The sequence below is a fragment of the Solea senegalensis genome, linkage group LG2 (genome assembly GCF_019176455.1).
Source record: "Solea senegalensis isolate Sse05_10M linkage group LG2, IFAPA_SoseM_1, whole genome shotgun sequence".
NCBI classification, from domain to species: Eukaryota; Metazoa; Chordata; class Actinopteri; order Pleuronectiformes; family Soleidae; genus Solea; species Solea senegalensis.
Window position 1 is genome coordinate 19,689,295 of NC_058022.1, and position 15,996 is coordinate 19,705,290.

Genomic DNA, 15,996 nt, shown 5'->3' on the forward strand with positions numbered 1-15,996 from the left:
GAAGACATGGGAGGTTTACTCAGACACAGAAGAGTAACCAGGCTGTTTGTTCCACTTCCAGATGTTGGCCAAATGAATAAGGAGAGAAAAAAAGAAAACTTTCACCATTTTCTACTGATATGGAAATCCCATTACTTCCATTTTACATACAAACTCAATGTGCTTTCCAATCCTGTGAAATGACCTGACAACCTGTCTCAAATCTTGGTTAAAGCGAGAGGTCAAGGATAAGGCTGAGAAGAGCAGAGTTTGGGGGAAAAGGGCTTTCTACATTGGTTTCCTGTGAGTTTTTTCTGAAGAGAAGAAGTGGAGTTTTTGTTCCGTGCCATGGATGAATACGCCCACCCTTCTTCCCTTTCGTCTCATCTCTCTCTCTCTCTCTCTCTCTCTCTGTCTCCCTCTCTTCTTGGCCTCCTTTGTGCCTCCGTCCCCTCACTTTGGGACAACTCACCCTTCTAGATGAGCTTTGCTTTTTAATGCATCCATATGTGAGCACTTTGTGAGCTTTGTGTTTGTTTGTGTACAGCCCGTCTGGTTTGACTCCTACTTCCAGCAGCTGTGCAGCCAGACCTTCCATTTTCCTTCCATGCCTCAGTCTGTCTGTCTGTCTGCTGGCCTTTCCCTCTGTGTGTCTCTCTCTCTCATCACACTTTTTTCCTCTCTCTCTCTCTCTCTCTCTCTCTCTCTCCTACACACACCCAGGCAGGCACATGATGCACACACCTCAGGCTTGATATTCATAGCCTCCTCCTCCTTCACTTGACATGGGAGCCTTAACAGATGTGCCCCAGCCTTGAGCCGCCTCTCCCACTCTCTCCCTCTCTGTCTCTCCTCAGCCTTGTGCTCCAAAGATTTACCTTATCTGTTGGCTTTGGAAATAAAGCCAAACTGACATTTATATGAAGGGATGGAATAAGAACTATACTTAAAAAAAAGGGTTGAAATATGAAAGCTGAAAAACGCGTGTTCATAGCAGTTCCTGTTAATAAATATTAAATGTTTTTTCACTGTCTGTACACCAAGGGTTAAATGGGTAGGGTTTAGATATTGGAATTGTACATATTCTTCTTTTTTAATGAACCTTCTCATTCACCAATGTGGTGTGTATAATTTATAACACAGGTTACTGTGATTTATGGCAAATGAGAAAATAAGCATATTGTCGAAGAACGTTGATTCTGCTTTCAATGTAAAGGTCCATTGTGTGAGTATTAGTGACATCTAATGGTGAAACTGAGACAAATGGAAGGACTCTTCACACTCAATCATCCCTTTTCCAAGAGCACCCGGGACCGATGGTGGCCTTCATGTATCAGAGAGGATGTTTTCGTCTGTTAGTGTGTATGTAATACATTAGCTTTGGCTAGTTTGTCTGTTTACATTAACACAAGATGGTGGCCTCCATAAAGCAAGGCTGTTTCCTAATATAAAAGTCATTTTCCAAACGTTATGAAAACCACAGTGTTTGTTATCTTAAAGTCATAACACACTCATACAAACATAAGTGTGGATAGTTCTTACAGTGACCCTTCCTCAATGTTACACACTGGAACTTTAATGTACACATTGGTCCTTTATAAGGAAACATGGTGCTCCTTTGGCTTTTATGCCAAAACCTGGTTTCATTTGGGGACGTTTTTTGAACCAAATAACAATTTTCATTTCATTATTTACCTCATCCCACAAACATGTATAATTTGACCCAATATTATTATCGTTTATTCAATTTCTTTCTTCTTCTTCTTTTAAAAAACTAATATCCCAATATAGTGTGTACAAACAATTTACAAGCTCTAACACAGAACATAGACACACTATGTGATGTGGTAAATGATGAAAGAATAAGTAGTATTGAAGAAAGCTGATTCTGGTTTTAAATGGTGTAAATCCATTATGTCAAAATTGGCTTCATTTGACCGCGTTTCCTTTGCCAAATAACTGTTGTTTTTTTCATTTTATTTTCATTTTATTGTTTACAATTCTTCGCAAAAACTGATCATTTGTCCAAATCTAATTATCATCCCTTCATTTTCTGCCTTGTTTCTGCTGTTTAAACATCGTCTATTCCTGTTTTCGACTTTCAGCGGAGCTCGTGTGTGTGCGTGTGTGTGTGTATGTCTCGCTGTGTGTGTGTCTCTGTGTGTGCGTGCGCGCGCAGCCACTGCCGTGCGCTCGAGGCTTATGGTAATTGCGGTCTCCCGACTGGCCTTCTGGGTAGAGTCTGCGCGAGTGGGAGTGGAGCGAGTCGCTCGGTCTCGGCAGCGTTCATCCATTCCGTACGACACTCCCCGCACAGCTCCGCGCGTCCTCGGTGTTATCCGGCGTCTCCGACCGGCGGACCGTTTCTCTGTCTGTCTTTTACGTTTCTCGAAGAAGACGCGGAACGGGAATAATCTTCAGCGAACCTTCCGAGACGCGGATTCTGGCGTAAGAGAGGACATGGAGTGACGGAGAGCGGGAGAAAGGGGCTTTTTCCGAGGACGGCGTGCTCCGCTGAAACCCAACATGGCGCTGCTGCGAGTTACGGCCGAGCTGAATTAATTTCTCAGCGAGTCCTCCGAGCTCGCCACCTGTATCCTCCAGGAGCCCGGGCCGCGAGGCGCTGTGGCTTTTCATCTGTACGGACCTTTTAAAGGATCTTTTGTGGATTTCTGACGTTTGTTTCCTCCGCGTAGGATCGTTTTTTGTTGCTTCATGGAAACACAAGTGACATTTGCGGCAGCAAAAAGTCCGCTTGAAATATAGAGGAATTGATGAGAGTTGCCTACAGACAATAGAATAATATAAAGGTTTATATATTTAAAAAAAAACATTTTTTTGTGACAAGTGGATAACCTGTTAGACACTTTAGTTGTTTTTTTCCTTCCTCTCTCTCTGTGGTTGGGATCGTCTGCATCCAGCAGACAGGACCGTAATCGGGCTCGTCCACGCGCGCGTGCACACACACACACACATACACTCACTCACGGATCGCTGCCGTCCTACAGTTTAACTTGGCGACACGGGGAAAGGCGTGAGTTGGAGCCGGAGCTATCGCCAATTAACCAGGTGAGACGTTCAATAACAAATGAAAATATGCTTTTCTTTGACATGTGTTTGTGATGGCGATGCACGAGGACAGCTTTTCTCTTGTGTTTCTGACAAACAAATACACAAAAAGCTGTTTTTAATGCGTTTAAATTAAGTGTCTGTTGTTGTCGTGTTGTTGTTTTTTTTCTTTGTTTGTTTTTTTCTTAAGTAAAAACTGTTTTATGGTGAGAGATTGGTTCTGTGATCGCGATCCTCCGGCGCTGCGCTGCGCAGAGACTGGTTGAGCGTCGGCTACTTCTAAGAATAGCGCATAGGGTGGTCTTTGTGCGTTTCGGCGGGGCAGTGGCATGTGGTTGATAAATACCACGCGCACACAAACACGCAGTGATCTGACCGTGAGCTTGGCCTCTTAGTTTTGTTGTCTTGTTGTTTTTTAAACAACTGTCCCGTCATGAGGTGAGAAGGACGTCCCAGAGATTAGCGGACATGAAAGCGGCGCCGACCTCGACGGTGAATATTCAGGCTTTTCGCACTCTGCCTTGTGACGGAGTGCCGGAGCGCCTGTGGGGCGACAGTGGGGATTGAGTGTGCGTGTGTATGGGCGCGTACGCGTGTGCGTGCGCGCACACGGAGCTTCTGCGCTAAACAAGGTTACGGAATCCAGCCTCGCCCTGCCAAAGGGAAGCGAGCGGTGCCGCTGCTTGTTCAGTTCAGTTAGAGGGCATCCCCGCGGTGTGTGTGTGTGTGTGTGTGTGACAGCTGACTGTGTGTGTTTTCGTGGGGGAGGTGTGGGGGCTTTGTTTGGACAGAGAGGACGTTGATCAGTCGTCTCTTGGTGTTTGTGTGCGCGGCAGACGGGACTGCACCGCTCACCTTCCTGTGTGAGTGACGGAAACCACTTTGGCATCGTGCCATCTCTCGATCGCTCTCGCTCCCGCTCTCTCTCTCTCTCTCTCTCTCTCTCTCTCTCTGGCAAGCACACGCCTCGCGTCTCGCAGGTGTTGTGTGTGTGTGTGTGTGTGTGTGTGATGGTGTGACTTTGCGCTCCAGTATTTATGTCTCCCACTGCCTGCTGCGTGTGACTCTCTGGATCCTCTTTTGCGCACGGAGGAGCCAAGCAGCGCCAGTTACCCCCCTCCCCCCTCCCCAGCAACTCCGATAAGCGCTGCTCTCCAGAACGAGGGGGAGAGAAAGGGTCACCAGAGACTCGTTAATAACAGGAAAACACTTTAAAAACTTATGAGTCAGTCGTTTCTCCTTTTTGCTTTTAACAGCATGTGGCGCTTGTGCGCGCCTGTGCGCGTCTTTTTCTAAAACACTTTTCTGATTAATTAATTCACCATAATCGTCTATTTCTAGATTAAAAAACACGTTGTTTTTCTTGTTCGCCTCCCGCTGCACCACTGTAATCACTGTGTGAACCACTTCTTCCAAAGTTACTGTTTAATTGAAATCAGTGCTGCGAGGCGTGTTGGATGGGTTCCAGACTGGCTCGTCTTTCACAGCGCGTCTCCAAAATCTCCTCTGCGAGCTTTATACGTGCGTGACTCGCCTTTTTACGACCGACCACACTTAACTGCATTCTCTCCATCGCAGGAGAATAATAAGGGCCCACATCACATGAGTGGTCTTTTGTATAATTTTCCAAAAAAAGAAAAGGAAATCCTCTCGCGCTGTGCCGCCTAGCCGCTGCATGCTCGCTGCCTGTCCTGGAGCCACACAGGCACTAATTAGGGAACGCTCTCTCAGGACGATCGATGTGCCTCATATTGGCTGGCTCCAGCTCATTGACGAGCTTAGTGAGGGAAGCAGCTACTAAAAGACCACTTAAATCCCGGCAGCCAGTCCGCACAGGATATACTGTATGAAGAGAATCGTTCATAACGCGTGCGTCTGCTCGGCACATGCGGGCTCGAGAAGCCTCGTCTTTTCAGGAGAACACAGCCGTGGATTAAGTGGTGGGGGGTGAGGAGCAGCTCCGCGAGGCTTTGATGCAGAAGAGAAGCTTAATTGTATTTAAATGGTACGTCGATGTGAGCTGATAAGGCGAAGGACACTTGTTATGCACTTTGGTCACCTATAAATCTGAGCTTTAGGTGTAATAACAGCCCACACAAAACTCTTGATCACTCATCAATGAGACTGTGTGGCAAATTATTTGCCAAACGTGACCTTAAAATGCTGCTGTTTTGCTGTTACGCATATTAGAGCATGGATATGGAGAATGGACCAGATGATTGCGGGCAGGGGCGGGTTTGGTCGCTCAATTCACGTAGGGTATTCCATGTTCTTTTAGTGAAACTGGAAAGCTATAGAGTGAATTCAAATGGCGATTTGTAATTGCTTAATTGAAAATCAATTGTAAACATAACAAATACTCGTAGAACCGGGTTTTATTATTTGTGACCGCACACGCGGTCCACAACTAATCACACCAACAATCATGGGATTATCCGCGGTTACACCTCAACAAGAGTGAATAAAGAACGGGTTGTCATTTATGGTGATTCTGAAATTTTATTACACTCTTAAGTGCTGGTTATAACTGATAAAGTGTTTGTATATGTGTGTGTTCACGGAGCCAGTAGTTGCCTTTCCCTGATTACTTTTGTCTTAAATGAAGGCTACAACAAAGCTTACTTCATTTGTGTTGGGTTGGGCTCGGGCACGTGTCGGGTTTTGGGTCGGGTTCGGTCAGAAAAATGCTGCTCGAGACAGGCGCATGTGGTCCTTCTGTGCTGAATTTGCTTGTTTATTTGTGAAAATAATAACCTTTGTTTTTAAAAGGCGCGTCAATTCCCTGCCGCAAGCTGACAGTTTGACTTGAGGCTGATGTGGGCAGGAGTCTCCGTGCCACAGTATTGATTGGCATTATTGATAAGCTTCTGGATTTCTCTCTCTATAAATAAAAGTGGAGGTTATCTTGTATATGCAGCTCCACCAGTAGAACCCTGTCGAAGCGAAAAAGAGGTGCGTTTTAAACAGCTGTATCTGAGCTGCAGGCGGTGGAGCACGTTCCCAGAGTATCGCACGCTGTGCAAGCGCAAAACAAATACTTCACATTTTGTGTGGGCCGAGTTTATTTATAGTGCAGTCAACCCCTGCGGACTGTTTTGCGCATCATTTTTCCACCGCGTGCGCTATGAAGTCAGTGTGGGTCTGATCTGTTCTCCAGGTGGTGGAACACATAGGGGGGAGGGGCTGCTTACCAGAGATTGACATACAGATATTTCTCTCTCCCCTCGGTTTTATTGCTCCAGCTGCAGCAGCCTCATTAGTTGTCCAAGTGGGGGTTCAAGGGTGGTCCCATATCAAAACAGGGGTTTTCATTTGGCCTTAATTTTATCTAAACTATTTCCATTAGGAAATGAGTTTGCACTGGCTCCAGTCATCACATGTTTCACTGTACATTAGGGCTGCGGCTAACGATTATTTTCACGATGATTAATCTGTTGATGAATCGCTATACTTGTCTGGGCCGTAACATGTTGATCGAACAACAACACAACACTTGGACCATTAATATCTTTTCGTCATGATTAACTGATTATTGCTTCACGTCTTCCATTGAATCATCTGTGCGTCACCTCTGTTCCGGTGCGGACGTAGTATTGTGTCAATGTGTTCCAACCAAGGCTGGTTAGGAGCAGTTTGAAGCAACGCAATTAGCAAACCGCAAAGGCTGCAGTTGATTTATTCATTTTTTCTTGCTTGTTCCATGTGCTGTGCAAATGTAAGAATGTGACACGGGGAAACGATTTGTCTTCACCCTGCGTTAAACGTTTTAATTGTGTCACGTATTAATTAATGCTCCATAATGTGTTAAATCGTTTACGCAGTGAACATTGAAGGTAAGATTGACTTACTTATGTATTGCAAGTCATATCGCAATTACTATTCGTTCCGCAAGTCCAAGATCGAGGACTATGGACAACAATGTAATAACAATATAAATAAGGGCGTGGTGATATGTTATCACGATTCATTGTCCGATAGTTCAACGTGTTTGCTCTTGGGTGAAAGTTGACAAAACCATTTCATTGTCCTTTTTTAATTCTTCATGGACAGAAACAAACAACACACCCTGAAAAAACAGAACATTACATAAACATATGGATACTTATTGAACCTTTGTTATTGATATTGTAGAAAATGATGTTGATTATATATTGTCATGGAGTTAGAAGTGAGCTATAACAAAGGGTTCAATATACGTTGAGCACGTATTTAATGACAGTTTTTAATCGGCTGACAGTTACCGTGATAATTATCGACATACGGCTGGTTGGAATATTTGGTTATCTGTTTGACCACCCTCAGGTCAAACCGTGAAAAACAGTTTTACAGTTGTTTGCGGAGAAATTGTTGGGCGCGTGTTAGTATGTGCACCTGAAGGCAGCAGCAGCCCCGGGGCCTCCTGGTGTGACAGTGGATACGTGCGCGCCCGCGCGCGCATCTGCGTGTACACAGACACTCGCCGCCTCCATTTTAAACCCATTATCCTGCTGTTTGTCCGCTTTTCTAATCTGGAATCAATATGAGCCACGCGCAGGGAATATTACGCAGAGAAATCTCATCAGTGAGATCAGTAAAAGTGTGTCAGGGGGAGGCAGGGAGATGCGGAGATGTCGTCAAAGGAAATGCTCTGTTTCTGTTTCGTATCCAGTCGGAGGCACGAGGGCTGTCTTTACTGTCATGTGTGCGCGCGCGCGTGTGTGTCTCGCTGTGTGTGTGTGTGTGTGTGCCTGTGTGTGTGTGTGTGTGTGTTTTCCTCTGTCTCTCTCACTCGCGCCTGGATATAAAACAACAGGCTCGTCGCTGCCGGCGCTGCGCTGCTGAGACGAGGTGCGTGTGAACAAAAGCGGAGGCGCGGCACAGAGCCGAGGACAGATCGGTTTTCCAGGCGCTGCGCAGCTCCCGGAGGAGACGTCACGGTTTGATTGAAGCTATGCTCCGTGCTGGCCTCCCGGGACCTCGCGATGAAACAGGAGAGCTACCCCCCTCTCTCCCTCCCTCCCTCCCTCCCAGTCTCCTCCTCTCTCTCCCTCAGCGCTCCGCAAACCTTTTTGTCACTTCCCCACAAAGATGCGTCGGCCCCTGGTGCTGTTTAACAGACACGGAGACGGTCAGGACCGCCAAAGAGAACCACATATCCACATAGGATATATATAAATACATATATATATATATATACATATATATATATATATATATATATATATATATATATATATATATATATATATATATATATATATATATTTATATATATATATATATATATGTATATATATATATATGTATATATATATATATGTATATATATATATATATATGTATGTATATATATATATATGTATATATATATATATATGTATATATATATATGTATGTATGTATGATATATGTATATATGTGATGTATACATATATATATATATATATATATATATATATATATATATATATATATATATACATACACATTTTATTTTATATATAGGCTACATGTTTTTAAACTAATATTTGAGCAACGGTTGAAATGATTGTCAAGGGATTCCCATGGTCATGACCAGTCTTTTAGTTTGATCTCGCACATCAACCATTTTTATAATTTGAATTGCCCTTTTTATGGATGTTTTAATATTACTGATGTAGGTGTTTGCCCAAACCTCTGTGCCAAACTCAAATATTGAAGAATAAGTGAAAAGAGGACAGTCTGTTGTGAAGTAGAAACAACATTGATTTGCTCAGAACAACAAGAGTTTTACACATTTTCATCACCAGGTCACTTTTCTTTAAATGCAGTGACCTGATGGTGTGTGACTCAAATCAAAATCTCTCACCATGATTATATTTTAGTTTGCTAACCTTCTTCTGGCCTATAGGAAGATTGATTTGGCAGCAGAGTGATAATGACACACACACACACACACACACACACACACACACACACACACACACACACCCCTCACCTCCCTCCTGTGAGCCTCTCCAGCTCGGGCTCCATCAGGTCTTCTCGTTTGTTTTTTTTAGATGTCGGCGCTGCCTCAGGCATCTATCTGACTATCTGACGAAATCCCGCAGACGCTTGGCAGCTCAGCACAGCAGAGCGATGGTGATATGAGTTTATTACAGTGAACCGCCTTCAAAGCTGGAATGTGCTATCTGCTCTCTGGATGGCACATCACTCAGTTCATGTTGGCTCTGAAAAACAATCTCGACCTCGAGTTGGAGATCATCACCACACAGTCCACACTCACTGTAAACCAGTATTTCACTAACTTTTTACAAGTAGACCCACTCTTTAAAAAATGACAAACTGTCATCATAGGCCTGACTCAAATGTTTGATATCTATATATGTACTTTGATAAAGGCTTACACTACACACTATGGTGAAATTCCGTAAAATGTTTCAACTTTAAACTCATCTTTTTTTCTTTTACGCACATAAATTTGACATTGAATAATGGCACATTTTGATATTTATTACCACAAAAGTATGGAAGTAGGATACACGGCCTTAAGGTCAGTCCATACCATGAAAGTCCTGAAGAACACAGCCTGAAGTTTGTTGGATACGACATAAGTATGGTCAAATTACTTCATATACAGTATATCGTGATCACTACATCTCTCGCTCTCATTCTAATCACATGACACTGGTGTACAGGCTGGCTTAATGAACCAGATATGTAATATTCAGGTTTTGTGCATCATATCAGACTCTCATGACCAGTATCAGACCAATACCGATACTGCATATGTATCGGCTCATTGTGTCTATTTTGGATGCATCAGTGTGGCCATTATAAACCGAAAGTCTGGGTGCGTGAACGCACACACCTGTTTAACCCGGTTCGTCTCTTTACGCGCCACCAACAACGAAGCCTCCTCTTCAAACGGACTACTCAAGGAATATGTGGAGTTGGGGTGGGGGTCTATGAAATAGAGATCAGACCTTTTTTTTAGCGTCATGTGCTTTCAATGGGAACATCCAGCACATGAAAGGAATACCAGCGTTTCAAAGAAAAGTCAAGAAACCTCCGGTAAATGCGGCCCGACTCGTGCGTGCATGCTCATGCCTATTACAATCCGGCCCTTTGGTGGCATAAAGGGCCATTTAGTGCTCATTTGGCCCGAGATGAATAGAGGCAGTTCAGCAGCAGCCGCCGCCCGGGCCCTATAGTGACAGCATGGGGAGCGGAGAGGGGGCGGCACACAATGCCGCTGTTGTTGACGGCCGTGCTGCTGAGGGATGAGGGTGGGTGGGGGGTTGAACCGTGCACCGATTTGCATGCGGTTGTGTAGCGGCCCGGGTGGACGCAGGCAGCAGGAGCCCCTTGTTTACAGCTCGCCGGCCGATAATGTGACAGCTGAAGAGTCGCTGTTGGCTCCTTTAGCTCTGCTGCACCAACAGCACTTCTCTCCCTCCATCATCTTTCCCTCCATACTCCCGTCTCTCTGTCCTGTCACTGTTCCGCCAGGCTGGAACTACACTGACAAACAGCGTGTCAGCTGTCCACGCGCTGCACTCCCGCGTGAGTCCACGCTGAGACAATCAGCTGGACTGCTTGGCACACGTCGGCCCCTGATAATCAATAGCAATTAATACCGAGCTCCTGTTTGTTTTCTGGTGCTTCTTCCTTCCCTTTTTATGTCGCTGTTTTATGTTGGTGAAAGTAATAACGCATTTTAAAAAAAGCGTCTCGTCCACGTTATTTATTTAATTTATTTATTTTCCAAAGATTTGCTGACGATCACCAACACTGTGTGCGCACAGGGCCTCTCCTGTGGTGTGTGTGTGTGTGTGTGTGTGTGTGCGTGCGTGTTTTCCGCGCGCGCATCCACATTTAATCCGTGTTTATCCCCACCCCACCCCCGTTGCTGCGGAGATTATCCTGCGTCACACTGCATTTTTTTCTCTCTCGAGCTGATCGGAGCTGTGCGCTTCAGAGAGCTTGGCAAAGCTCCAGGGACGCGGAGCCGATGAAAGGGCTGCCGCCGCCGTCGTTGCCGCGACACACACACACACACACACACACGCGCGCGCGCACACGCACACAGGTCCCTCGGTTTCTTGTTACTGTAGCGAGCAGAGCTGTGAATCTGTCCGCGCGCATCATAAACACATGATGAGGGTGTTTGTGAATAATTGATAATGCCCAGGAGTGTTTTTCTGTGGATCAGTAGTTGGCCAGTTGAAAGGCAGGAAGCTGCTGGTGTTGATATATCCAGCTACCAGAACTCCCAACTCGTACAGCATTCTCAGTGAGGACACTCATAGACATAATGCATGCCCTTTTCATAACATTAACTAAACGTCTAACCCTTAACTAATTTTAATCAGAAAACCCCCTTTAAAGTTGTGAGGACCACCTAAATGACTTCACTTTCTTTAAAATGTCCTCCTTCCCATGATTACACTTTTTTCGGTTCCCCACGTGCATATGTTCTTCTTCATGGCCATAACCAGTTGAAATTAGGTTCGGCTTCATTAGAACTAGGTTTTGTCAGTGTTTATACCAGAAAATGTACTAAAGAGCGCGCGCGCGCGCGCGCACACACACACACACACACACACACACACTCAGAGATTACTGGCACGCACGCAACCGCTACACCGCACAGGGAGCAGAGAGGCCTCAGTCCGGGAGGAAATGTGCGGTGCCAGTGTTTGTTCCGGTGCGCACTCCGCGGGTCACTCAGAGTTCAAGACGTCGTCGTTAGAGACAGGAAACAAGGGAGAGAAAGAAGTGACTTTGTTTTCTCCCGTGCCTCCTCTCTCTCTCTGTCTCTCATTCTGTCTCTCTCTCTCTCTCTCTCTCCCTCACCCACCCACCCTCTTCCTCCATCCTTCTGTCCTTGCGTTTTGTTTTTGCTCCTCACTCAAAGGCGCACAACATCGGAATAGGCTCTACAGATCTCTGCGAGGTTCCGCTAAAAACACCCGGCGGTTTTCTGTTTAATGGTGCGAGTCGGGGCTCCGCTCCAGCGGTCTGCTCTATAAACGCAGCTCCGACCGCTGCGCCCCCCCTCCCCCCCTCGCCTCTCTGCCTGCTGCCGCCGACCACTGTGATGGATTGGGCGGCCGTCGGGAGTTGTTTGTTGCGCAAACTATTCTTAGCAGTGGGATGGGCGTCGACAAGCTGCCTTTTCTTACTTTCCTTTCCTTCCCTTCCCTCTATCCCCCCCTCTCTCTCCCCGTCCTCCCACTGCTAATGTGACATTTGTGCAGGCTTTCTGCCCGTTAATACTCTCAGAGCAGAAGCCACTGATGATACCAGCGCGACTCCTCAGCGCTCAGGAGTGAAGGATTTTATTCTATTTCCACTTTAATGAAATTATAACGACTGAGCACCTTGTCTTTCAAATGAAGTTTTTTTTCTGGTGTGAATTTCAGTTTCAGAATAGTCTGAATGTAGTCTTTAGATGTATGAATTAATATTATTATTCCCCTATGCACACACATTTAACAATAATCACGCCATGCTGCTCCTGCTCCTTGTTGGTAAAGCGTTGACCCTTGGAGCAACGTGCGTTTTGGCGCATCTCCCTCAACTTTTGCGCTTAATTCGCGAACCAAAGCCTCCCGGCTTCATGGCCACAGTGAGCCTTGAGCCTGACCTTGAAGTCCAGCGCAGTCTCTCATCTCAGTTGGATTACTGTTAATTTAATGGGAATGGAATAACTACAGGCCATAAGACACCAGACTGTCTTTTAGTTCAACTGACCTGAACAAGAACAGATCATTTCCTTCTCTTAAGTCTGGGTTTTTCCCCTTTGTGGAAAAGCTATACACATTTGTGCCAGAACGAAAAATAGATTTCACTGTGCTGGTGAACTTTGAACAGAATCGTGCGTAAAAGGCGCAGTTTGTGAGTGTTGTCTGTGTGTGCTGCTTTTATTTTTAAGTCTAAGTGTCTCACGTGTCAGTTAGTGCTGAATTTAATGTGTGTGTGAGAGAGAGAAAGAGAGAAAGAGAGAGAGAGAGGTGCGTGTGTCGCTGCAGGACATATACGGGAAACGGGAGTGATGTGATTTCCCGGCGCTGTCTGCGTAATTTGCAGCAACGCACAGAACGTGGCCGCATGCACATTGGGCGCACTTTCAGCCTCGCACGCGCGCCGTATAGCAGTTCCGTCAGATGCGGATATTGTTGAAGCAGATCTGGCTCCGGGGAGCTGGAGGCGGAGGAGGGGGGAAGAGAGAGACAGAGAGAGAGGGAGGGAGGGTTGTTGCGGGGGGGATGGGAGCGCAGGGGCGGGGGAGGAGCCATGCCGAGGGGCCCGCGGCAGGCTGATTAATGGGCCCCGGGGTCACGGCAATAAAAGTGGCGTGCCAGCGGCGCGGCAGCTTGGCTCAGAGGCGTTTCTGTGCGATGATCGAGGAGCCGAGTTTCTCTGCTGCTGCTTCTGCTCTCAGCAGTGCCGAGCACAGCGAGGCTTCACTTTCGCTATTTAAAGGCACCCCCCACCCCCACCCTACACACACACACACACACACACACCAGACTGTCTTTCACCGCTTCTTCTCTGCACTCAGTAGTTTACATGCACATGGTCCAACAAAGACATGCAAACAGAGGAGTCTGATTATATGCAAGGAGAAACGGACTCTACTTCTGTAGGTGGCGCTGTATCTCTCTATAAGCTAGTGCATATTGAATCAGTTTCCTTTTTTACCTTTACCTCACAGAAAAACAAACCGTGAACAGTGAGATGGATCGTGCTGTGGTTCTGTATGTTTCGTACCTGCTGTACATGTTAATCGTGATACAAGTGCTGTGTTTTCCCAAAAAATATGCCGCCACACCGTCTCCTTCTACTTCTGGGTCAAAGACAGGGGAGGTGCATGCCTATGCGCAGAACGCGAAGTCCGACTCCAGTCGGACTAAGCATATAAATTCAGGAGTAATCGGACTATGAATTGTGTTAGTCCGACTAAGACTAGCTCAATTTTAGTGTGATCAACATGTTTAGCGTATTTAAGTAAACAAAATTATTAGTCCGACTAAAATTTGACTTTTAACATGCATGTAATCGCACTGAATGACTCCACCAATAGCAGCCTTACACACACGAAGAACATTCATATCTCAGTATAATCGTTGGATTTAATTTTTTTTTTAATTACTTATTACATATTACTCTTACACCTGTGATGAAATTCAACGCAACACTATTTTCACTTACTTGGCCTTGTTTATTAGGTTCGTACTAGTCCTTTGTGTTTCATGCTCTTCTCTTGCGTTATTATAAATTTTGCATAGTTGTCGTCTTCTCTCTTGCGTACCCTGCCTCTGCGTGTGCTTGTTGGCATGTTTGTTGATCCGTGGCTCTGTGCTGGCGGGCGGGTAAATGGTCCCCCGCCAAAGTGGTCTCTGATGTATAATCCTCCCTTGCAGCTCTGGCTGAGGCAGCTGAGAGAACAGGTCAAAGAGGGCGCAGAAAAAAAACCCAGTGTGTGTGGAACGTGACTGAATAGACGCGGCCCCACAATGCACATCCACAGGGGTGGGCAGGATGGGGGTTGGGGGGGGTGGTGCAGGAGATTGGGGAGTCGCCAACGCTTGTTGATGGATGGGAGGGGAACCCACACAGTGCTTTCATCTCCGCTGACTACTTCAGTGAAGTTGTATGCATGTGTGTATGAGAGTGAAAGGAATGTTGTGATGTCTATAACTAGCGGTGCCATTATCATGCTTTTTTTTCTTTTTTGTACATTTCTCTACTCCCTTTGGGCCTGATGTTTCATTTCAGTAACTAATTATTTTTGATTTGGGATGAGCCGATACAACAGTCAGTATCAGTCAGATACTGGTTGAAATTAATGGGTCAGATATAATTTAGTTACAATATATACTGATTAATGGTGGTTGTCGTCTTCTGGGATCGTCGCCAAACAGGAAGTGAAAATATATCGTATAGCCACCAGGAGGCGACTCCACTGGATGCAAAAACAAGTCTGAATGGAAATTCCCACTTGTTTTATAATATCAGTGAACATTTTCCCAAAGAAACTGCAATAAATCATAATGTCAATTTTGTAAGCAATTAGTGGAAGATGGACAATAATGTGTGGCACATTGTAAGTCATGTAATTACTGACTTTTACCTTGTGTGAAATGTTTCTCTGTTCAACAAGTGGTTTCTGTCCTTAAATCTAAAATTTAAAACAACAATTAAATTGATTTTATAATCAGCTGACAATAATTAACTTTTTGAGCTTCAAAGAAAAAGGTAAAATCAAATATGATCCAGAAACCCCAAAAATTACTTAAATGGTTCGTTAAGCACAAGCTTGAGATATGTATGCCTCCAGTGTCATGTGATCAAATTGTGGTTGAGGGTTACAGTTTTCATGTGAGCTATGTTATAAAAAGCAAAAAAAAAAAAAAGCAAAACAGACAAGTGTAAATTTGTTTAAAGACTGTATGGGATTGATATTTGTAGATCCTCAAATCTGTGATATCGGACATATCAGACGTGGAAACGTGGTATTGCGCCATCCCAAATTTAGCAGTTATGGATATGTTAACATGTTATTAAATGTTTCATGCCCCAGATAGAAAATATGTATCCCTAAGTCAATAAGTAAATCCTCTGTTTGTGGGTTTTATAAGTGGGCTTTTTTACTCGGCTCAGTTTTTTTGGCAACAACAACAAAGACATTTTTTATTACGTGTGAGCATGTGTGTCTGTTGGCATGTGACTGTTGTATGTGGCAGAGCCAAGACACTGACTGCTAACTGCCTGCTCATCTCCACAGGGCAACATCTGTTTCGTGATGTCGATGCTGAGACATAAACCAACCTGGAACTAAGACAAGGGAACCACATCACACAAAATATGGCAAGTCCCCATGCTCACCCCTCGTTTCTGTTTACACTCATTCTTAATGAGTCGCTTATTTGGAAACAAACACTTTAACTATGTGCATGCACGTAACCAACACAGAACAGT

General features: G+C 45.1%; 1 protein-coding gene across 2 annotated transcripts in view; it reads left to right on the forward strand.

Moving 5' to 3' along the window:
- The first annotated feature begins 2,224 nt into the window (after nt 1–2,224).
- The window catches only part of bcor (BCL6 corepressor), a 36,617-nt gene continuing 22,845 nt past the window's right edge, over nt 2,225–15,996 (forward strand). The window contains exons 1-2 of one of the 2 annotated variants that reach the window (XM_044052027.1): nt 2,225–3,048; nt 15,803–15,885. In XM_044052027.1, coding sequence (XP_043907962.1) covers nt 15,883–15,885 — 3 coding nt within the window. In that variant the 5' untranslated portion in view covers nt 2,225–3,048; nt 15,803–15,882. The remainder of the gene's footprint in view (nt 3,049–15,802; nt 15,886–15,996) is intronic. The other variant, XM_044052018.1, reaches the window with a different exon arrangement.